The following is a 23,852-nucleotide window of genomic DNA, read 5'->3' on the forward strand; positions in this document are numbered from 1 at the left end:
AGACCCTGGCTTTGGGCTCAGGTATCCCCTGTGTCCCAACATTGACTCTGTCACCATTCACCACTTGATTTCTCCAAGCTTGTTTTTCTTTTTATGGAATGGGCCCATTCCCCCAATGAAGTGAGAATGGCAGCCAGATGCAGCTGCCCAAGGCTTCATGCCATCACCGACCTGCACTGGGCTTGCTCCATGCGGATGGAACACTGTGCAGCTGGGTCAGAGATGGCGGTCCTAGCCCACACTGGCTGCATGGCTTCAGGAAAGTTCTACAGCCCCTGGTTTTGTCAACAGGAATTTTCACGTCTGGAATGAAGGCTGGTTCGTGCGGAATGACCTGGGTTCCTCATACAATGGCTGGCAGGTGTTAGATGCCACCCCGCAGGAGAGGAGCCAGGGTAAGCCCCCGCCCAGTATCCCCTGCTGGGTTCACCTCCAAGCTACCAACTTCTCCTTCACTTGCCACAAGGCTGCAAGGCAAGGAGCAGCCCTAGAGCCCTCTCCCTCTCTAGGATGGAAGCCAAACAAAAATGTTTTGAAAATACGCTTGCCCTCCTGATTTTGTTTGGCCCCAAGTGATTGCTGCTGCAGAGGCACCATACCTGTGCCAGGGTTTAAGGAAATGGTACCTTCCTCTGCCAATAATGATTTTCCCATGCCACCTCCAGCAACTGAGCCTTCCCAGTGCAAATCTTGTGGGTGCCCATGACCTTGGGGACTCAGTTCTCCTTACCCTCTCCAGGGTCACCTTCCCACATGTCCTAACAGCAGGTCACTTCATCTCTGTCCCAAGTCTGTGCTCTTCCCCACCATCAAATTCAGAAACCTCTTCCCTCTCTCCCCACCTCTATAGTATGTCCTGTCTGTTACCTTCACTTTGAGTCTTTTCTTTCCAATATTAAAACACGGATGTACAAAGTAAAATGCACACCTCTTTTAAAATTTTAAGTTGTTCTGGAAGGACTCACAACAAAGTCTGAGGATGTCCAGTCGCTAGCCCACTTTCTAGAAGCTCTGTGTGTTCCCAGGATTGGGGGGTCAAGAACCTTCCAGGTGCTTTCAGAATTTTTCTTGCAATCAAAGCAAGATCAGATCAAACTAGTGGGCTGTGGCTATCACTTGAAGAAGTGAGCTGAGTGGGATGCATTGGAAAGGGAAGAAAAAGGAAAAATAAATCAAACATCAGCATGCATTAGACATAGCAAGACCAGGTTCTATCCTGTGAAACTTGTGTCTCAGTGTCAGAATGTCAACTCTAGTTCTTTCTAAAAGTAACGATTTAAAAAAAAATATTGAAAGTCACTGTCCCGAGCATATAAAAAAGGAAGTGTGTGTGTGTGTTTAATTTGTTTTCCACAAATGGAACAACACTCTTCTTTGTATTCTGCTTTATTTCAGCCACCCACTTCCCAAGTGAAACTATCTAGAGATCTGTCATCTTTCTTTCGATCAACCAATTAATCCATTGATGTAGTTGTTTCAAGGGCCCCTTATGCTGGAGGAAGGAGGTGACAGTCCAGCCCTGGGACCTCAGAGCAGGAGGCTGTGGGACTGAGTGCTCAGGGAGGTCTTCCAGGAAGAGGAAGGAGGGCAATGACACTCTGGGGTAGGGAGACTTGTATGTAGAGATGGGAACAGGTTGCGGGAAGGACTAACTTGAGCACAGGACAGCCCCACACAGGTCAGCAGGATGTCCCCAACTGAGGAAGCAGAGCAAGGGAAGTGGGAGCCTACAGGATGCAGGTTCCAGCCAATCCTAGATGCAGCTGGCCCTTGGATAGGTGCCCTTGCAGAAAAAGGACAATGGCCTTGAACGCCACTGTGTGAAACAGTCGAGGATGATGGGGCTGGTGGTGGTGGTAGTGGGAGTCTTCCAGAGGAGCAGACGTGGATGGATCTGACATGGGCACATATCCGACTGCTGTGTCTTGGTACCCAGGGGTCTTCCAGTGCGGCCCCTCTTCGGTCCACGCCATCCGCAATGGGGATGTGGACCTGGATTTCGACACACCCTTTGTGTTCGCGGAGGTAAATGCCGACCGCATCACCTGGATCTACGACAACTCCACTAGCAGCCAAAAGCAGAATTCCTTGGACACCCGCTCTGTTGGCAAGTACATCAGCACCAAGGCTGTGGGCAGCTACTCTCGTGTGGACGTCACGGACAAGTACAAGTACCCAGAAGGTAGGATGGACATTGAGCAGGCTGAGCCACAGGGGGCTCTTTGCAGAGAGGGGCCATCCTGAGGGTGGAAAGAGTAGAGACCCCGGCCTCCCTGCCACCCTCCCCCCCGCCACTACATCCTCAATCACTTCTGCTTGAGCAAGAGCGCTTCTCAGCAGCCTGGAATCTTTGGTGTCATCAGAGACTTTTCTGGCAGCTGTGGCACCCCTGGAAATGCGCTACAGGACACAAGCAGTGCCCAGCCATGCCCTGTTCTCCATTGCACAGCTAGGGCAGCAGCACTGTGACTGCACATCTCAGGGCTAGCCCCAACCCCTCTGGGAGACAGCCAAGGGTTTTGGAGGATATTTCTACACCAGTTCACTCCCCAGAGCCTGAGACATGGCAACAACAAACACCCTTGAAAACAAAGATGGGTATGGAGACCCAGAGATGGGGTTTGGGGCCAACTCTGCATACACTCCAAGGCCCGCAAGAGACTAGAGGAAGTGTGAGAACGAGTAAGGCAAGCTGCGGTCCCCTGTAGCCACCGCTGAGGGCCATTGCCGTGAGGCTATCATCACTCCAACTACCTTTACTACTCAGAAGTAGCTTTGAAGCCAGCAGCTTATTTTTTTTTATTAAAGACTTATTTATTTTTATTGGAAAGTCAGATATACAGAGAGGAAGAGAGACAGAGAGAAACATACTCCGTCTGATGATTCACTCTCCAAGTGACCGCAATAGCCAGAGCTGCGCCAATCTGAAGCCAGGAGCTCTTCCAGGTCTTCCACGTGGGTGCAGGGTCCCAAGGACTTGGGCCATACCCAACTGCTTTCCCAGGCCACAAGCAGGGAGCTGGATGGGAAGCAGGGCTGCCAGGATTAGAACCAGTGCCCCTATGGGATCCCGGCACGTTCAAGGCGAGGCCCCTAGCCACTAGGCCACGGCACCAGGCCCTCCAGCAGCTTATTGTTGGTGCTCAGGGGCCACTAAACTTCTCCATTCCAAGGTGAAGTTCATTTTTCAGGTGTGGCCAAATGTCAATGTGCACTTACTGTAGCAGGCTGTAGTCATTTGCTCCTTCAGGGGGTCCACATTCCACTCTCTCACAGGCTTTGAGGAGGTCAGTCCTCCCTGTAACTTCCCAGGGACCAGAGGCCCACAGCACCACTCAGAACAAAGCCTTAAATCTCAAAGAAATGCTGGCTATGGATGCTGGCCAGAGCTGACCAACCATGGACCCCGGGGTCTGACTGCAAAGCCACACACCTGACTTATATGGGCACTGGGTATGGGTAGACATTTGAGGATACCATTCCAGAATATTCAAAGTGGTGGCCTTAGTTTGGTCCCAGTCTGTCTCTGCAAGCCATTCCCAAATGGGACTCTTCTCTGTCAGTCAACATGGGGGCACCCCTGCTGAGCACCTGTTCCAGGCTGGGCCCTGGGATGCAACAGAGGAGGTGGCCAAAACCCAGGGATCTGGGTGGGCAGAGGCCAATCTGAGATGAACATGGTCAGTGGCATTGAGATGTAAAATCAGGCAGAGAAGAAATCATCCAAGGCCAAGGGCAGACTCCAGTCCTGCCAGGTGTCACTGTGCCACCCCAAGCAGGTCCTTGCTGTTCTCTGGGTTTGGCTGTAAATGGATACCAAGTGCCAAGCGCAGGACATGGAGAACTGTAGTGCTCTCAGCATCAGGAGTCCCGCCGGAACAGTGACCTCCCAAGATGACCACTTCACAGTCACTGCCATCCTAGATGCATGGCCCCATGCACTTCCTTAGTGCTTCTGTACCATGAACCTGCACTTGGGGACTCCTAAGCCAGCCCTCCTATGCAATGTTCATCTCAGATTGGCCTCTGCCCACCAAGATGCTTGGGCACAGGGGGTCCCTGCTGGACTACTGGCAATGCCCCAGCCCCTGCATGCCAGGAGGGCAGGTCACGCGCCTGAAGTCGCCCAGTTCTTACTTAATGACACCAGCTCATCTCCAAGGGATGAAAAGCTCATAAAAATGGGTTGCTAAGCATTTATGCAACAGCAACGCCACAGGGAGAAAACAACAGCAGGAAGCCTGCTCTTGAGTAAGTCTGGCAGGTGACCTATATAGGCACTGGGACTCTCGGCTTCATTGTGCAAACACACCTGCTCCGAGGTCCCAGACACACAGCGGCTCAGGGCTCCCACGCAGCTATCAGCCCTGGGTGTGGACTGGCAGCTCTGCTAAGGAATGGAAAGGCACCCAGGGGAACCCAGCGTGCCAGGAGCGAACAGCTTGGGTAATCTGGTTGCCCCTTTTTGAGCAGGGTGTGTGGGAGGAAGCAAGGAACAGAGCCCTCCTCTGCCTTGGGTCCCCAAAGCAGCTCAGACTCTCCGCTTCTTCTCTCGCGATGAACTCGGGCATGGTGGCATCTGAAGTCTACTGGTTGTGGGAAGGGGGTTGCTGATTGTTTTTTCTTTTTGCTGTTCTTTTTTTTTTTTTAAGATTATTTGTTTTTATTGGAAAGGTGGATTGACAGGAGAGATAAAGATCTTCTATATGCTGGTTTACTCCTCAATGACCATAATGACCAGAGCTGAGCCGATCAGATCTGAAGGCAGGAGCCAGGAGCTTTGAACTTCTTCTGGGTCTTCCACATGGGTGCAGAGTCCCAAGGACTTGGGCCATCCTTCACCTGCTTTCCCAGGCCACAAGCAGGGAGCTGGATGGGAAGTGGAGCAGCCGGCACACGAACTGGCACAGAGTGTGACATCTGACATCTCTGGGCAGTTTTAGCATAGCTGGGAGCCAGGCTGTTCTGCTGCCAGGCAGACATGAATGTCCCTCCTGGGCTCCTGGAGTGCCCGTGAGGAAGTGTTCTGAGAGCTGAACTGCAGCAGTTCGGGGTCTTGACCCCATTTTCTGCTTGCAGCTCCGTTTTTGTGATTTTGCTTGAAATGATCTATTTTCATTAAGTCCCACTAATGACAGTTTAGAAAAAAAAATCATAAAGCAACCACTGGGAACTTAACTAACAGAGGCTGTGTGTCAAGCTTTGGGGTCCTCGTGGGCAGATACTTTAGGAGCTTCTGGGAAATGCCGAGCTCATCAGGGAAGCGCAAGGTGGACCCCGGCCTTGTCTGGAAGCTCCAACCCCCCACCGTAGGAGGATGCATAGAGTCCTGGGAAAAGAACATCCATTTGGGATGGTGACTGAGCAGGAATTAGTTCCAGCCCAGCTCCCAGCAGGGCACACACACAACACCCATCTGCAGAGCTTCTGTCTTTTCTCAACACGCAGGTTCCAGTGAGGAAAGAAGTGTCTTCCAGAAAGCTCTAGGCAAGCTCAAGCCCCGGGCATCATTCAACCCCACATCTGCAGGGGATGTGGTGGAAGAGGAGCGTGTGGTTAGCATCTCTGGCAGGTTCAAGATCACTGGCGTCCTGGCAGTGGGCAAGGAAGTCAGCCTGGCCCTGCTACTCAAGAACCGGAGCAGCGAGAAGAAGACAGTAAGTGTGAACATGACGGCCTGGACCATAGTCTACAACGGCACGCTGGTGCACGAGGTGTGGAAGGACTCCTTCACCGTGACCCTGGACCCCGAAGAAGGTGACTTGCCCTGGAGTTGGGTCTGCGGGGCTAGGATTTGGGTGGTTCCACCTGCCTAAGGATTGGGCATGTGGCAGAGGTGCCGCCTGTGGTTAGACCTTGATGCTGTGCAGCGAGTGGCTTTCCCTGTGAACAGCGCAATTGAGGGTGGTGCTGAGCAGGCTCCTCATCTGCCCTGAGGGGGAAGGGAGGGAGGCCTGGGTAGGACGCAGCCCAAGTGCAATCTCTCTGGCTTACAGATGTCTGCCGCCTCTCAGCTGTACGGCAGCACATCCTGACCTGCAACCTCACTTGACCTCCCCAGAAGCGAGGGGGGAAAAGTAGGTGTCAGAGTCCGTGGGACAGAGGCTGAGGCGTGGAGGGGTGTGCGACTGGCTTCGGAGACAGGAAATGGCGTAGGGTGCTGACAGCAGCGCCACCTCCTGCTGTGGCTGCGCTGTGTGGCTGCCTGCTCTCTGCGCCATGCCATCCCTCTGCCCTCACCGCTACCTCACTGTAAGCCATCCTGCATGGGCTGTCATCAGCCTCAGGAACTGAACCCTAGCCCAGGGTCTCCCCTGTATTCCTGCCTCGTCCCACACCACCCTAACTGCCATGGGATGGGTGGATTCCTGAAGGATGGAGCATTTGGTAAGAGGGAGGAGGGAGACTCCTTGGCCCTGGGAAGCATTGTGGGGCCAGGCACAGGTGGAGCCGAGGAGGGCTGGGGCCAGGTGGAAGGATTAGCAAGCCAGAGGGTGTTTTCCCCTTGGGCAGCATCCTTCACACTGTGATAGAAAGTCAGGATTCACAAAGCAGATTAGTGAGGGCGGTGGCCGCAGCATGCAGGTCGGCCTCCCTGCTTCCCATCCCATCCATACGGCTTCATTCTGCAGCCCATCTTGAAGGAATTCTGTCTGCAGAGGAATGGAGATGGAGTCCACCTGTCGGGAGGCAGCGTCCCCTGGCAATTTTGGGCAGAAGCAGCTTCAAGATTAGAGGCACCTGCCGGAGGCACCTTCCCACCTCCAAAGCAGAGCTGTTTCTGGAAACAGAATAATCCATGAGAGGCAAATGGATTTGAACACTCCTTCAGCCAGAGACAGTGGAGTGGTGTGAGGGGTGGGGAGGGGGAGGCAGTTGAGGTAGGTCTGGGGTCCTGACGCTGTTGCCTGACTGCAAGAGGACCCTGGTTAAGTCGGCCTCCCTCTCAGAGCCCAGGGGTTACTGACCACAGGGTCAGTCTCTATCTGTCCATGTTCAGGGGTCAGATTTTCCAGTGCAGAAAACAGAGAGGCAGCTCCCTCCTCACTGCCTTAACCTCCCAGAGCTGGGCCCCTGAGGGTGCTAGCAGAGGGGCTGCAAGGGGAACCAAGCAGGTCAGTGTCTGTAGAACCACACAGGGGTGGGAGTCTATGAAGAGACAGGAAGGGCAGCCACACAGTCAAGCCTGGTGTGACTCGTGTAGTGAGTGGCTTAGGACAGCAGAGGCCCATGGAGGGAGGGTGGCCTGGGATGTCATGGCAAGTGAGCTACCGGGTCTGAGCCGGCTGGGGAGGATCAGGAGACAACGGCCCGCTTCCCTGCCGAGTTATTCACATGTTGCCATGGTTATCACTGTCTTGTTGCTGGGCAATCTGCCGTCATTTGTGTCCCTGGTCCCGCCCTTTGGAAGGAAATGTGTCCCCCCAACACTTTCCAGAATGGGGAGGAAGCGGCTAATCCCCCAGTCTGTGTGAGCCAACACTATCCCTTTGTGGGGGATCTATCCACCCAACCAGGATCCTGCTCGCTCCCTGGCCCCTGCTGCAGAGCCCACCAAGATGCGGGGTGGGAGGGATGCCTTGGGCTGGCAGGGCTGGGTGGGGACCCAGATCCCACACAGACACTCCCTCGCACTCCCACAGGCCTGGCCTGGACACTCCCACGGGCCGGGCCTGGTGTCTCTGAGACTTTGCAGCAACCATCCTCATACCCTCATCTTCCATTCCCCCTCGCTTTCCCTTCCAGAAACTCAGCATCCCGTGACCATCTCATACGCTCAGTATGACAGGTACCTGAAGTCAGACAACATGATCCGGGCTACCGCCATCTGCAAGGTCCCCGAGGAGGCCGAGGTGGTGGTGGCACGTGACGTCATCCTGGATAACCCCACCCTCACCTTGGAGGTAAAGGGGGGAAGGGCTCCCCCTCCAGCCAGCCCCTGCTGACTGACAGATCCTAGGGGAAAGGGGCTGGTCAAGGACCGGCTGGCAAGGGGCACGGAACATGGACTGTCCCCTTGGACTCCATCTGACGGCCACACAGGCCAGGTGCCCCAGCCTGTGTACTGCCTGCGCAGCTGTCTGCACCATGAGCACCTTGGCCCATCCTATTGCAATGACACCTGCATCCTGAGATGCCACTGCCACAGGAGCCAGAGAAAGTTTGTAGCTGCCCTGGCCTCAGCCCTACCCCACGGGCACTGCAGCTGTAGGGGTCCCTGCCCTCAGGGTGCCCACTCCCATGTGAGAGCCCATTTACAGTCCAGCGACCAGTCAGGCACAGTGCCTGTAGGGAGAGGACTGAAGGTTTCTCAGGAAGTACAGCCAGGGACCAGTGATCTGGAGGGGCGTCAGAAATGACAGAGGAAACTTGTGGATGGATCGCCAAGGAAATGTCCTAAATATCCCTGTGATGGAGTTGGAGCAACAGAGACAGATAAGGCACCTGCTGAGAGCCACCGCTGAAGAAGGGTGGAGCCCAGATAAAAGGTGGGGCACCTCGGAGGAGAAGGGAGTGAAGAGGGCAGGTTCAGAACCACTCATCCTCACTGCTTCCCCCGTGTGGCCACCCAGGCACTGGCTCCCTGGTCCCAAAGCAGGGCCAGCTGCTTGGCTATGGCAGAAGCGCAGCAGCCTTCGTCCAGGGCAGCGCAGAGCTGAAGGCCTGCCCAGACCATAGCAAGGTGCTCAAGGGCTCTAGGGCCCCAGAAGGGCACTGCCTTCATTTATGCCATCATTTGGATGAGGCCCCCTTCCTGAGGGCATGTCCACCCGCACTCAGGACCCATTGCTGGCTCCCAGGGGCAGGGTATTTTAGGAGCTAATCCATGTTTGTAAAAACGGACACAGTGACCCCTGCGGGACAGACTAGGAACAGTGCCATCAGTCCTGGATTTGCACTCTTCCCTGCCAAGCTGCCTCAACCAACCAAACAAACAAAAACACTCCCATTTCTACAGATACCAGGGGCCAACAGCTTCCCCTCCCAGCTCCTGAGACTGGGGAGCAGCCAGTTCAGCTGTGGAAACATTCTGCTTGGTATTGGAAGGAACCCAGTTACTTCCCTTTACATTCTCTGGCTTGCCTATCTGCTGCTTGCCTGCGCTGTCTTCTGGGGTTCCATCTCAAGCCTGCTTCATCTTCCACATAACAGCTGTCGACAGGCAATCAGGACACAACAGGCTGAAAGTGCAGCACTTTCTCTCCAGTCCTGTTCCAGAGGCACCAACCTTCCCTCCTGGACACACCTTCCCCTCTGCTTGCACCTCCAGACAACCATGGCTCTCTGGTCTCCATGGGGTGCACTCGGAGTGCAGGCACCAGCCCTGAGCTCTATGGAAGGATAATGCCTGGGGCATTGGTACTGATGGACAGATGGGAATCAGAGCATTGGTCGGTTCCAACGGGTGAAGTCCTTTCCATTGCTGACCCACGCCCTGTGGCCACCAGACCCCTGTCCCTGCTGGCTCACGTTTTCTGCTGTTGACACAGAATTGGTCAGCAAAGGGGAGCTGTTGACAGCAGTGACGAAAGAAACGGTAAAGCCAATGAGAATCTGCAATTCAGCATCTCGCGGGTAGCTTGGTATATCCAAGCAGCCCAAGAGTGTGTTTCACTCTGAATTACACCTTGCACTTGGATGGGTTCCGTGGGGGGAATGATGGTGTGCCAGGGGCCCTCAGGAGTCTCAGTTATTCTCAAATTACTGGTAGGCATTGTGGGGCTGCTGAGGGACAGCAAAGGCTGTGGAGCCAGCTGGGTCTTGCCACTTCCCGCACATGACATTCCCAAGCCATTGACGCTCATCCTTGTCGCTGTAAAATGGCGGCTCTGGAGATTCAGAACAAGACACAGAAAAACCAAAGCAGCAAGCCCAGCCACCTCCAGTGGTCCTTATAAGGATGGAGAAGATGTACCAGCCGTGCAGCTGCACTCTTTGCCCCCTCCATGGTCTTCCCTGGAGGGGAGGGGGATCATCCCCCCTTTGTCTGCTGGGGTTGGGGGAGAATTGAGGCCCAGAGGGACTGCTTGTCTGTCTGGAGTCAGGACTGGATCCTGGTGGAAGTGCGGCAGCCTTGGTCCAGGACAGTGCAGAGCTGGAGGTCTGCCCAGACCACAGCAGGGCGCTCAGGAACCCTGCGGGCCCCAGAAGGATGTTACCAGCAGCCGGTGTTGATGGGGGATGGTGTGGCCAGGATGCTCGGAGCAAGGGGGGCACAGACCTGTTCTGTGATAGAAAGGGAAGGAGCTGCTGCAGCTGTGAGCCAGGTTCTGAGCAGACCTGGGTGGCTTCTGGTCACAACCATCACATCCAAGGGGCCTCCTTAGGAGGCAGGCTCCAGGAAGGGGAAATTCACTTCACCAGGAAGCGTCCTCCAGCCTCCAGGAGGCTATGGCCAACCTGAGCTGTCCCAGGGAACAGACATTGTCCTTCAGGGTTCAGGGAAGCCCTGGGGTCCTTCTCTAAGTTCCTGTCCACATTGTGGGGCCAAGGGTGATGCCCCAAGAGCCCCAGTAGGGATGCTGGGAGGCCATCTAGCATTCAGGAGGGCTCAGCCAACCGCCCTCCCCTCCAGCGTGCCCAGTTTGTCCTGCCCAGCCATCATCTAGGGCTGGCCAGGGGCTGAGCATCTGGATCCTAAACCCCTCTTCCCCTCCCCACAGGTGCTGGACCAGGCACAGGTGCAGAAGCCCGTGAATGTACAGATGCTCTTCTCTAACCCCCTGGATGAGCCCGTGAAGGATTGTGTGCTTATGGTGGAGGGCAGCGGCCTACTGCTGGGCAACCTCAAGATCGAGTGAGTCCCCGGCCTGTGAGCGTGGCGGAGGGGACAAAAGGCTGGGAAGGCTCCTTTATTCTCTGGGGAGATTTGGAACTGGAGAATCTATTGCTTTCGCATTTGGTTTAGGAAGCCCCAGTTCACTGGAGCCCAGGGCTGACCCGTAGGGCTTTAGTAAGACCTGATTAGGGGAATCAGGAGATCCATGCTCCCCTCCCTCCCCAATGGAACATCCCGCGGCTGGAGGGGATGGTGACCCAAAGATGCTGCTGGGGAAACTGGAGAAGGGAGCTTCCCCCAAAAGCCCGTGCTACCCCGGGTGTACGTCTCATCTCACATCCCCTCTGACCCATGCCCTTCCGCAACAGGGTCCCCACCTTGCGCCCCAAGGAGCGATCCCGGGTCCGTTTCGAAATCCTGCCCACCCGGAGTGGCACCAAGCAGCTACTGGCTGACTTCTCCTGCAACAAGTTCCCAGCCATCAAGGCCATGCTGTCCATCGACGTGGCCGAGTGAAGCGGGGCCCTGGCAGCCCTTCCCCCACACTGACTCAGGAACAGCGTGCACCTGCTCCTGTGGTCCGTTCAGCCTCAGAAACCCACTCCATCCCCCATGCCTGCTGGGCGGGAACCTCCAGTCTTCAGTTAACAGGAGGGCTGGATCCACCCTGGCCTGTGACTCGACCACTTTTGCACATAACTCTGGCACCCTGCTGGCGGCCTGCTCAGTGAGCCCCGTGGCCCAGCTCAGACCTCAGGAGCCCACCCATGTTGCAGGACCCCGGGGCACCTGCTCCAGAGACTCTCCATGTGGGTGTGGGGGAAAGCAGTCTGGACTGTGTGCTGAGCCCCAGCCCACACCGGGACCTTGCTACTCTGCCCTCGGACCACCTTGGGGGCAGGGGTGGTCCATCAGTCAGCTGCTGTGGCATTCACATCTTCATATTTGAAATAAACATTGTCCAGTTGTCCAGCGTTGTCACACAGCCCAGCCTGTTTCGACTGCGGAGGTGGAGGAGAGGGACGGGGGCGGGTACATGGCTGAGGCCATGTGTTCTGAGTTTGTGGGAGCAGGCCCTTTCTGTGCAGTTCTAGGTGCAAAGGAGAGCGAGGTTTCAGGCCACTCTAGGAGGATTTCTGAATACGAGATGATTTGGGAGAGAACTTGTATGCACCCATCCTAGGCATGGCCAGGCAAAGCTACTTAGGGCCTGTCTCCAAACCTCTGAGCGATGGGGTGGCAGAATGCTGCTGGAGCTTGTAGACGGTCCCTAAGAGGCTTGGCCTTTGCTCTCCCTGTGCCATGTGCACTTTGCTTTTTTAAATATGTATTTGAAAAGCACTGTTACAGAAAGAGAGAGCAAAATCTTTCATTTGCTGGTTTCACTCCCCAAAAGCTGAAACTGAGCCAGGCCAGAGCCAGGAGCTTCTTCTGGGTCTCCTACATGGGTGGCAGGGGCATCATCTGTTCCTTTCCCGGGTGCATTAGCAGGGAGCTGGATTGGAAACAGAACAGCTGGGATTCAAACCAGCAGCTACATGGGACGCTGCTACTGCAGGAAGTGGCTTAACCCACTACATAGCAGTGCTGGCCCCATGTGCCTCCCTTTAAAAAAAAAAAAAAGACCTATTTATTTTTATTGCAAAGTCAGATACACAGAGAGGAGAGACAGAAAGATCTTTCGTACACTGATTCACTCCCCAAGCGGCCGCAACAGCTGGAGCTGAGCCAACCTGAAGCCAGGATCCTAGAGCCTCTTCTGGGTTTCCCACACAGATGCAGAGTCCCAAGGCTTTGGGCCGTCCTCAGCTGCTTTCCCAGGCCACAAGCTGGGAGCTGGATGGGAAGTGGAGCTGCTGGGATATAAGCCAGTGCCCATATGGGATCCCGATGCATTTAAGGCGAGGACTTAAGCTGCTAGGCTACCACATCAGGTCCCTCCACATGCCTCCCTTTAAGACAGGAGATCGGGTGCCATCCCTGCCAGCCACAGCTTGCTCTGCCTTCAGTGGTGGACTTCAACCGTATGTCCCCAAACAGGGCCCCTGGCTTTCCTGCCACACGCACCAACTCATGCTGTTTGCACACTCGGCATCTGGTATGCATGAGACATTCACAAATATCCAGGACCTCGTCACAGCAGTGAATGAATGACGTGGCCCATTGGGACAGCTGAGCTCCCCTTAATCCCCTGAGGGTGTGCTAATCTCTGCCCGGGCCGGTCTCTGCTCCAAGCTCTCCCTAGGTTTGTTCATTCCTGCCAATCTGCCTAGAGTTGGGGAGGAGGAAAACTGGATACCTGCTAGCCACACTTGGCAGGTGAGGAGCTGAGACCCAAAGGGTCGCCGAGATCACCAGGAAGGCCGTAAGTGGCAGGACAGGGTTCCAGACGGGCAGCCTGGCCCTTGTACCTGCTCACGTGTTAGGCAGCCAATGTGTCCCATGATAAATGCCATCGGGTATGTAAAGAGGCAGGAGGTCAGTGAGGCAGGAACTCGGGAGTGCGGCTCTGCCATAGCACTGGCCCTGGCCGGGTCTCTGATGTCTCCTCCAGGCCCTGCCTGCACCTGCTTAGTAATTGGCTCTCACTCCAAGGCGAACAAGGGTCATTAATGAGGCCTCCAGTGTCCCTGGTCCCAGGAACTGCCTCTTTCTTCCCTGATTGAGCTCTGGGCTCCAGGTCAGTCCCTCCCCCACATTCCTTGGAAAGCCAGGTTGGGACAGCTGCATCCAAGCTGGAGCCTGCCCAGAGCCGCGCAGTGGCTACATCATCATATCATCTCTCCTCCCAGCCACCCTTGAAGGTGAATGCCACCATGCGCAGGCCCCCACCATTCTTCGCTCTCATACTAGCCACCCTCCCACCCCTAACTGATCACTCATAGCTCTCAATGCCATCATCTGCTTACACATCACAGCTGCCAGGCCACAGGGCAGATGTCCGCAAACAGGATTGATGCACCGCGATAGGTTCTGAGCTGTGACAAGCTCAGTTCACTGCCACGTGTGTGAAGTCCAAGGGTAACGAGCACTGTATCAACTACAATGACGTGGAAGGTCCGTGCAACAACCCTGTCACCCTCCCACGAGGCGTGGGACCTCCTTTGGCTGGGACTGCAACAGCAGGTACCTGTGCCTTCAGCACAGTCACGGGGCGGGGAGGCCCACCGGAAACAGAATAAAGCATGGCTTCCTCCTGAGCCCGAGATCGCTCAGTCTGGCCCGCTTCTTTTTATACTGCTTCTTATGGCTTGAGTGTCTGAGGACTCAGCCTTACAGCTACCCCATGGTAAATGAGCTTTCTCTCTAATAAAAATGTAAAATAAAGATATTCGGACACAGGATATGTGTGCGGGCAGAGTATGTGGCCTAGCTGTGAAGACGCTGGTCACCAAGCCTGCGTGACCATGCCAGGGTCCCTGGGCTCAACCCCACCCGCCAGCCTCCTGGTATTGCAGCCCCATTGGAGGCAGGCTTAGGGTCAGCTGGCTGAGTTCCTGCTGCTCCCATGGGGGACCTGGATGGAGCTCCTGACTCCAGGTTTTTGGCCTGGCTCTGCTACAAGCACTTAGTGAGTGAGCTGGCAGATGGGGTGGGATGGGAGGGTAGAGTTATATATTTCTCTCTCTCTCTCTCTCTCTGTCTCTGAAATAATTGAAGTATATTCATATATACATTTTATGTAATATGTTTTGCACACATTAATCAAAATATGACATTCTGTAAATAGCCAAGCATGTAAGAGAATTAAAAGGGGACCGGTGCCATGGTATAGCACGTGAAGTCAATGCTTTGCAACACCAGCATTCCCTATGGGTGCCTGTTCAAGTCCTTGATGAGCCGCTTCTGCTCCAGCCACTCCGGGCTGCCTGTGGACCCTACACTCCTGACTTCTTCCTCTGACCTGGCCCAGCCCTGGCTGTTGCAAACGTTTTGAGAAATGAACCAGTGAGTAAAACATTCTCTAACTCTGCTTTCAGATACATAAAATAAATCTTTAAAGAGCAAGAGAGTTTAAAAAAAATCCTTCTGCCTGTTGTCATGTTGTATTACGCCTTCCCCAGTGTTTGTGAGTTCTTTAGGGAGCCCTTCCATCTGGGCCACAGGGGACATTTATGACATCATCAAGTGCTCCCCCCTCCGCTGGTTTAACCAGGAGATATCTTTGGGGTTGGGGCCACAATCCTGCAGAAAGATTCGCATATTTGTATTTGACCTGATCCAGGTCACCTGATCCCAGAAGTTGTGACCCCTTTTCCCATGTCACAGTGTTATTAAACCCTGTAAGCAAGAATTCTCCAATTCACCAGCGATGATGCACAATTCCCTGTGGGGGCCCAGCTGTGGGACTTTATCAGAAAGGAGCTGTGGGGATGGGAGGAGACAGTATTGAGGTGAAGGTAGAAGGAGGTGGAGGGAGGTACAAGACACAGAGTAATCCAAGAAACCCACTATGCGAATCCCTGTGACAGCCAAGACACTGCGAAGTACAAGGCTGGAACAGGGGTGGGGGAACAGCTGGGCATGGCGGGCACCAGCGGCAGGTGGAAGTCTAACCCGAGCCATGAGGAGCAAGCAGGTGGAGCACTGCTGGAGCAAGTAGGGAGGATGTGCAGTGAGGACCACCAGCGGCCAGGACAGAGAGGTGGCAGGGTCCGGCAAGCCCCCACTGGGCCATTCTGAACAAGGTGGACCCTGGGAGGCTTCTGAGCTGGGATGCAAGGCTCTGCCTTGGGTTTTAGAGAAATTCCAGCTGCCACAGGGAGGCCATGAGGGGCTTTCTGTGAATTTTAGTTGACAGCCATTGACTGTGGTGTGGACCAGGAGGCTGTGGGCCCCGCTGGGCTCTGCCTGAGACCCTGGCCCAGGACAATGGGGAGCATCTGTCATCATTAATTCTAGGGGTGGTTTGTCACACAACAGCAAAACTGTGAGCCCCAGTGCATTTCAGCCTGGTGACTAATTCCCCGTGTCATCAACGGTTGCCCTGTGACCATCAAGGTCATCAAGGTTTAATGGCCAATTACCACCTTTATTCCACACATTAGTTTATTATTGTTCTCTGTTACGCTTGGCTGAGGCCTGTTTTCTGGGGAACCTGATGATTCTGTTTAAATGCAGAGCTGTCAGGGCCCAGTGCAATTGCTAAATGGCTAAATCCTCACCTTGCAAGAGTCAGAATTCCATGAGTGTGGGTTTGTGTCCCAGCTGTTCCACTTCCCATCCAGTTCCCTGTTTTTGGCCTAGGAAAGTACTCAAGGACGGCTCTTGGCTTCGGATCGGCTCAGCTCTGGCTATTGCAGCCACTTGGGGAGTGAACCAGCTGGTAGATCGTTCTCTCTGTCTCTCCTTCTCTCTGTAATTGCCTTGCCAATAAAAATAAAAAAAATCTTAAAAAGGGGAGGGGGGCGAGGGTTCCTGGGGCCAATCTTGTGGTACATCAGGTTAAGCCTCCACCTACAGGAGTCTACAGGAGTTAGCACTGATTGGAGTACTGTCTGCTCCACTTCCAATCCAGCTGCCCGCCAATGCACCTGGGAAAGCAGCGGAGCATGGCCCGAATCCTTGAGCCTCGGCACCCGGGTGGGAGATACAGAGCAGTTCCAGGTTCCTGCCTGGTTCAGTCTTGGCTTGTATTGCCATTTGTGGCATAAACTAGTAAATAGATCTCTCTCTCTTCCTCTCTCTAACTCTGCCTTTCAGGTAAATAAAAATATTCCAACCACCCCCCCATTAAAGTCTTTCCCTTATTTTCAAAAATGGAGTTTTCTTTTCCTGGTGCCCTCTCCAATGGATTTCCATAACAAGGAATGTTAAACCACCAAATACATGTAACCCTTGAGGACCCCTACCACAGGCCAGGAATTATGCCACCCATGCAGAAACACAGTGGTACCCGGAGGTGTAGCCCAGCAGGGAGTGAGAGAAGGAGGTGCGCAAATGGGTGAAATCCAGGCAAGCTGTGATCATGGCCACCAAGTGACAGGTACAGACCTGGTCCTGGGCCATGGTAGGACACATTCCCCAGGATCAGGGAGCAAGCAGGGGAACCCTCCAAGGAATACTGGAGCCATACCAGGTAGACCCACCTGCAGGACCAAGGAGAGGAGGAAGTCCTGAGCGGATCTCAGAGAACTCGCATACCAACTGGACAAGTGAGAAAACCGGCTGAGAAAACAGGCATGAGCAAGAGTGATCGGTCACACAGCCCCAACCGCATCACACAACCAGCGTGAGAAGACTGAAGAATCCCGTGGCATGGGGCTCCACCTCGGCCAGCAGCCCCATCACTGCTGTCCCCCAAATGGAGCTTCTATTCACCTTTCCGTACATCAAGTTGAAAATTCCTAATGAGAACAACTGCTTGGCGGAGCCTGGGTCATGTGATTGACTATACCCTCACTGCTACGAACTCTGCGAAAGTAACCACTGGCCAAGATGCCTGGATCCACAGAAGCCATTTGTGACAAGGAAGAAGTGAGCACATGGAACAGCCAGCAGTGGCACAGGGTGGCTGAGGGGCCGCAGGAACAAAGCCCTCTGTGACAGCACTGGGCTGCCACAACTGCCGTGAGACTGTCCCGTTTTAGACACAGTCGGGAAGAAGCCCTGAAGATCCTTGTGGCCAGAAGCCGTGGTTGTCAAAAGAAGCCATTTCAGAGGGAAAGGGAGTGAGGGCTGCAGGGGTGACCATGGGATGTGCTGAAGCGAAGTAGGGGGGAGGGAGGGTGCAGGTCACGGCAGTGAGCTTCCCCAAACTTCTGTGGGACCCACAGCAGGGGTCTCAGCCCAGTCCTGTCTCATTGGCCCAGAACCACAACGATGCATGCTTTCACAGAACCCACTTAAGAAGCTCGGACCCCTCGCTGAGCCCTGACTTTGCCAGTCACAGAACCAAGAGTTGTCCTTGGCGTCAGGCTGCTCACAGTCCCAGAGCACAGCGGCAGTGCAAACAGTAATGATGTTCATGGCAGGGCCGGCATGACATGCAGAACGCGACTGCAGCTCCTCGTGCTTCAGTTTCCTCGCGCGCACAATACACGAACAATAGTGTTGCAAGGAGGGGCTTCCCAGAGAAGATCTTCCGCAGTATCCCAGGGACAGACTAGAGCTGAGCCTTGAGTAACCAGGATGGGGAATCCAAGGATGAGGTTTGGGGGCAGCCTGCAGCAATCTTACCAAAAACCAGCAGAGGGCGATCTAAACTGGAACCTGCCAATGGCAGGACGGAAACCCGCAGCTTCAATGTACAGTCCCAAGTGAGAACCTACGCCCTAGCAGGTGCATTAAAACCCCCTGAGAAACTTGTTAATAACGCATGTGCCAATCCAGCGGGAGCGGAGGGGAGGGAAGGCGGTTGGCGAGAAGACAGATGTGTATCAAACACGCCGGTTCCCTCTGTCTCTTCTGTCACTCGTGCCTGGAATTGTCACTGGTCCCTGACAGCATCTTTCCTCCCACCTGCACTTCGGAATTCTTGTTCTCCATTTCCCTCCTTGGCCCTCCTTGGGGTCTCCTGGATAGCCAGAGGCCTCACAATCATCTCTGTTCTCTGAGCCAGCAGCCTGGGGGGTCCCAGAGGCCCCAGCAGGAAAGCTCCGCCTCCCAGGGCACTATCCTTATCTGCTGCCCCTAGGGCTGCGGAGCCCTAGCCACTAGTGATTTGTACGCAAGCCGGAGGCAGTGCTGCCAGGTTGGCCAAAAGATGTGCCACATTCCCGAAAATCTTGGAGGCTGTGTCACACTGGGGCTCTGTACAGTGTCAGGAGCCCCAAGATCCGACCTTGGGCTGACCTTCAGAACCTAGGCAAGTAGGAAGTGAAGGCAAGGGCTGAGTTGTAAAAGTGCCTGAGCACTGAGGTGTCCCTCTTACACACACACACAGCAAAGGGGAAAAGAATGTAAGAAAGTGTAAGGGAAAAAATTATAAAACAAAAAAAAAAAAGAAAAAAATAAGTAATAATTAAAGAAAGTGAAAGGCAATTTCCAACCCATCTTTAACCATCACTAAGCCAACAGCAAAAGTGATGACAACAGAAACAAAAACAACCAGACGGCTGAGCACAGGGGAGACCTCTTGTTGCTGGAGTTGATTTGTTCTATGACCTGAAATGCCCTGCTTTCGGCAAAGAGACAGAGAGAGAGAGAGAGAGAGAGAGAGAGAGAGACATGGAAGGCAAATATATCCCATCCAAGCATTTAATAAAAATGGTCCCCAAGGAGATCAGAAATTGGACCAAATAAAATATTTGAACTCAGATACTGCACATATTTTCAAAGAACTAAGATAAACACGTCTGAAAAACAAATCAAAAGAAAGCAAGCGGATGATAGTCTTACAGAGTATCAAACACAGGGAGGAAAGATATGAACAAAACCCAAGCAGAAATTCCGGAGTTAAAAAGCGTAAGGACTTCTCAGTCCCACTGGTGTTGAAAAATTCAGTAACTTCTCATGTAAGTGAAGTGAAAATTTTGCTAGAGGGGCTGCTTGGCCGGAGGCTTCAGAAAGCAGAAGAGGGAGTCCATGAATTTGAAGCGAAGCCAGCTAAGGGGATCCAGTTGGTGGAACAGGAAGATAAAAAGAGTAAGAAATATGAACCTGAAAAGAAAGTTGGAGAAGGCGACGAGAGAGGAATAGCAACAGGAAGACTATCTGAAGAAGCAAAGAATGAAAACTTTGCCAATCAGGTGGAAGTCCAAGACACTTCGCCCCTACCAGACGCACACAGAAGCATGTCAGAGCCAAATCGTGGGAAAACTAAGACTTGAAAGGGACAGAAAAGTCATTCTTTACAAGCCAGGGATTGTTGATGAGATTAGAAGGTGACTTCCATCAGTAGATGTGAAGCCAACCATCAGTAAGGTGACCTATTCAAAACCCTGAAAGAGAGAGCCTGCCATTTAAGAACCCTCCATCCCCCAACACCACCCTTCACAGTGAAAGAGACAGACGTTCCAAAAGACACCCAGAGTCATCCTCTGGCTAGCTGGCCCTGTGAGAGGCACCAGGCAGTTCTTCACTGGAATGAAAGGACATGAAGACAGCAGTCCAATGAGGAAACACAGAGCAGTGGTAAGGCTAGCCACACTGCTAAGTGTAAGGCAGTAAGATACATTGCTGAGCCTCTTTCCTTTTCCTGCTGAGTTGTTTGAATTTACTGCAAAACAACAACAGTCAAAGCAGAGTGCCTTAGGGAGCAAGAGACAGACCAGTGGAAGAGCAGGCAGTGTCCATAAATAAACCCTCACCTGCCTGTGTCTGATCAGTTTCATAGCCAGAATATTTACATATCTAAATGTCTCCTTTGTCACTCTCCACTCGTCAAAGTCACAGAACGCCACAGCACAAAGAAGACCATAATGTAGGAATGCTTAAAAAAACTTCTGGAGGGCCCGGCGGCGTGGCCTAGCGGCTAAAGTCCTCGCCTTGAAGGCCCCGGGATCCCATATGGGCGCCGGTTCTAATCCCGGCAGCTCCACTTCCCATCCAGCTCCCTGCTTGTGGCTTGGGAAAGCAGTTGAGGACGGCCCAATGCATTGGGACACTGCACCCGCGTGGGAGACCTGGAAGAGGTTCCTGGTTCCCAGCTTCGGATCGGCGCGCACCGGCCCGTTGCGGCTCACTTGGGGAGTGAAACATCGGATGGAAGATCTTCCTCTCTGTCTCTCCTCCTCTCTGTATATTCGGCTTTCCAATAATAATAAAATCTTTAAAAAAAAAAAAAAAAACTGCTGGAGAGGTCCTGGCGTAATGGCTACATCCTCACCTTGCATGCACCAGGATCCCATCTGGGTCCTGGTTCATGTCCCCGCTGCTCCACTTATCCAACTCCCTACTTGTGGTCTGGGAAAGCAGTCGAGGAGGGTCCAAAGCCTTGGGATCCTGCACCCACATGGGAGACCCAGAAGAGGTTTCTGGCTCCTGGTTTTGGATCAGCTCAGCCTTGGCCACTGCAGCCACTTGGGAAGTGAACCAGCAGATGGAAGATCTGTCTCTCTTCTCTGTAAATCTGTCTTTCCAATAAGCAAAACAAAAACTATGGATGAGACAGGGATCACCAGATGGATATGGAATGCAGACGATGACAAAGAACCTGATTTCACCACAAATAGATGGTATAAAATCACCGTAATGCATGAGGAGCCAATGTTACCCTATAGCTGGACAACAAAAATCTGAAGTTTTAAATTTCATTTCAGAGACAGAGTTTGGCATGGCAATTTTTTGTTTTAATTTTATTTATTATTTTAATTTTACTTGTTTTACTTATTTCAAAAGCAACTAATTATCATGCCCTTTGCTTCATTATTAAGGGTTTCTTTTTTTTTTTTTTAAGGGAGTGTACAACTCCAGTTTTTATGAGAGCTGAAGTGAAGAAATGAATGGGCTGGCCTCGGTGATTCCGCCTTGTGGTCGGTTTTTGGTCAGGTTCATGGACTGCGGTGCACACTAACCCACAATGATACTGTGCAATCAGATGACATCATCTCATGTTTATTGAGGTGAAATTCACAGAACGTAACATTAGCCAAGTCAAAGCAAAGGATTCCCCACCATTGAGCACCTGTGGGGTTGAGCAACCCCTCCCAGTCATCACCACCACCTGCTCCCCTCCCTCAGCTCCCCGCAGCCACCACACGCTGTCCCCACGGTTCATGGACTGAATGTCTCACACCTTACACAGCCTTGGGTTGGACTTCTTTCACTTCAGTGTCTTCCAGATTTATCGATGCTGCTGCCTGAATCAATGTTTTATTCTGACTTAGGGCTAGAGAACACCTCCTTTTGTGAACAACCCTCACTTTGGTCATTCATCCATCCAATAATGGACACATGGACAGCTTCTGCCTGCCAGCTGCTGGACACAGTGCTGCCATGGACATGCGGGGACATGTACTTGGCTGAGTCCCTGTTTTCATTATTTTGAACGTGCACCTGAAGCGAAACTCCTAAGTCACGTGGTAACGCATGGGCTTAACTTAGGAGGCACCACCACTGTTTTTCACAGATGTTGTTTTAAGCCAATAAATGTACAGGAGTTTGTTAGGCCAAATTACTAGATAGATACTACAGTTCTCAGTTCTTTCAATGGTCTCTAAATGATATACATTAAGGAAAGTCAAGGTTGTTTCTTGACATGAAGCAGCGTCTTCCAACTAGGGTTTTGTGACACGAGGGTTTGCTCTCTCTGTAGCCCCTTGGGCCCCATGCCCAAGTACAGCGCCCCATCTACCTCACTCTTCTGCCCTCACTTGGCTCCGAGCACTATGGGGAGATCACTCACCCCAGGCCACAAGCGGAGCTATGTTGAGCTTTCCATCCTGCAGACTTTGTGTCGGCTGCAACTCCAGGCTCTCCACCTGCTCAGTTTTCCAAACACCCACTCCTGTCTCAGCAACAACCGATTCACCCTCCCTGGAAGGGCCTCTGAAAACTGAAACCCACCAGGGCTTCTACCCATTAGCCCCCAGAGGAACTTTCTTACCATCTTTCCTCCTGCTGTGCCTGGGCTGGCTACACTTTCTTCAAAATTCCCATTGGAATTATTCCCGAATTATTCACATTTTTTCTATGCTGGAACTCCTGTTCCTTACCTCTTTGTACCTGGCTTTCTCCTTTTTCTATGTTGTGAGATATCTTCCAATAATAAATCTTTTATAAAATGGATAAATAAATAACTAAGGGCCAACACCTTGGTGTAGCAAGCTAAGCTTCTGCATGTGGTGCCAGTGTCCCACATGGGTCCTGGTTTGTGTCCTGGCTGCACCACTTCCCATCCAGCTCCCTGCTTGTAGCCTGGGAAAGCAGTCGAGGATGGCTCAGGTCCTTGGGATCCTGCACCCATGTGGGAGACCTGGAAGAAGCTCTTGGTTCCTGGCCTCAGACTCCAGCCATTGAGGCCATTTGGGGAGTGAATCAGTGACAGATAATTCTCTCTCTCCTCTCAGTGACTCTATCTTTCAAATCAAAATAAATCTTTAGAATAGCTAAGAGGAGAGGAGAGGAGAGGAGAGGAGAGGAGAGGAGAGGAGAGGAGAGGAGAGGAGAGGAGAGGAGAGGAGAGGAGAGGAGAGGAGAGGAGAGGAGACCTTCCATGTACTGGTTCACTCCCCAAATGACCACAATGGCCAGAGCTGGAGCAGATTGAAGCCAAGAGCCAGGAGCTCAGCCTGGGTCTCCCAATTGGGTGACATTGATCCAGTTCCTTGAGTCATCATTACTGCCTCCAGGGCTCTGCACCTGCAGGCAACTAGAGCTGGGAATTGGCCCCAGGCACTCTGCTGGAGACACAGGCTTCAACACCCACTTCCTGCCTCGCTTCTATTTGTTGCCTGCATTTCTCCTTGCCATCAGGAATCATTGTGCTTAGACCTGGCTATTTCTTTGCCATCCTTTTCTCTGCTTTCCATCTTTCAAAGTCTTGTTGTTCTCTCTCTCTGAATCTTCCAGCCTGTGCATGTAGGCTTCTTCCATACCAGCTCTTCCTAAATGTGTAGTTGATCGACGATAGCTTCAGAGACACTGTTCGTGCTGTGGGGGGTGCTCAGCTGTGGTGCCTGAATTCAATGTGCGATTGCCAAGTCAGAGTGACAAGCATTTCATCACCCAGACATATTTCCTTTCTTGGTGTTGGTAGTACTCAAAGACCTCCCTTCTAGCTGTTCCAGAACACCTAGTCACCCTGCATGCTAAGAAGCACTGGGACTTTCCTGCCATTTTGGTGGGGTTTGGAAAGTGTCTGGTTTGCAAGGCTGCCAGCAGCGGGGCCACTGTGTCGCTGAGGGTGTCACTCCCATGTGGCTTCCTGGTGTCACTGGGCTGAGAAGAACCCCTGGTCCTGGCTGGCCACAGTCAGAGCCAGAAGTGTCTTCTTTATTTTTTTTTTTTTTAATTTTAAAATTTATTTTATTCTTATTTTAAAAGCAGATTTACAGGGAGGAGAGACAAAGATCTTCCATCCGCTGATTCACTTCCCAAATGGCCTCAATGGCCAGAGCTGAGCCCATCTGAAGCCAGGAGCCAGGAACTTCTTCCAGGTCTCCCAAGTGGGTGCAGGATCCCAAGTACT

The 23,852-nt window shown here is 52.9% G+C and overlaps 1 protein-coding gene across 1 annotated transcript in view; it reads left to right on the forward strand.

Moving 5' to 3' along the window:
- The window catches only part of TGM3 (transglutaminase 3), a 30,036-nt gene extending 18,704 nt beyond the window's left edge, over nt 1-11,332 (forward strand). Inside the window, exons 8-13 of the mRNA XM_058679895.1 lie at nt 292-395; nt 1,937-2,182; nt 5,449-5,757; nt 7,747-7,904; nt 10,665-10,798; nt 11,149-11,332. Coding sequence (XP_058535878.1) covers nt 292-395; nt 1,937-2,182; nt 5,449-5,757; nt 7,747-7,904; nt 10,665-10,798; nt 11,149-11,296 — 1,099 coding nt within the window. The 3' untranslated portion in view covers nt 11,297-11,332. The remainder of the gene's footprint in view (nt 1-291; nt 396-1,936; nt 2,183-5,448; nt 5,758-7,746; nt 7,905-10,664; nt 10,799-11,148) is intronic.
- Nucleotides 11,333-23,852: the final 12,520 nt, after the last annotated feature.

This window comes from Ochotona princeps, chromosome 22 (assembly GCF_030435755.1).
Source record: "Ochotona princeps isolate mOchPri1 chromosome 22, mOchPri1.hap1, whole genome shotgun sequence".
NCBI classification, from domain to species: domain Eukaryota; kingdom Metazoa; phylum Chordata; class Mammalia; order Lagomorpha; family Ochotonidae; genus Ochotona; species Ochotona princeps.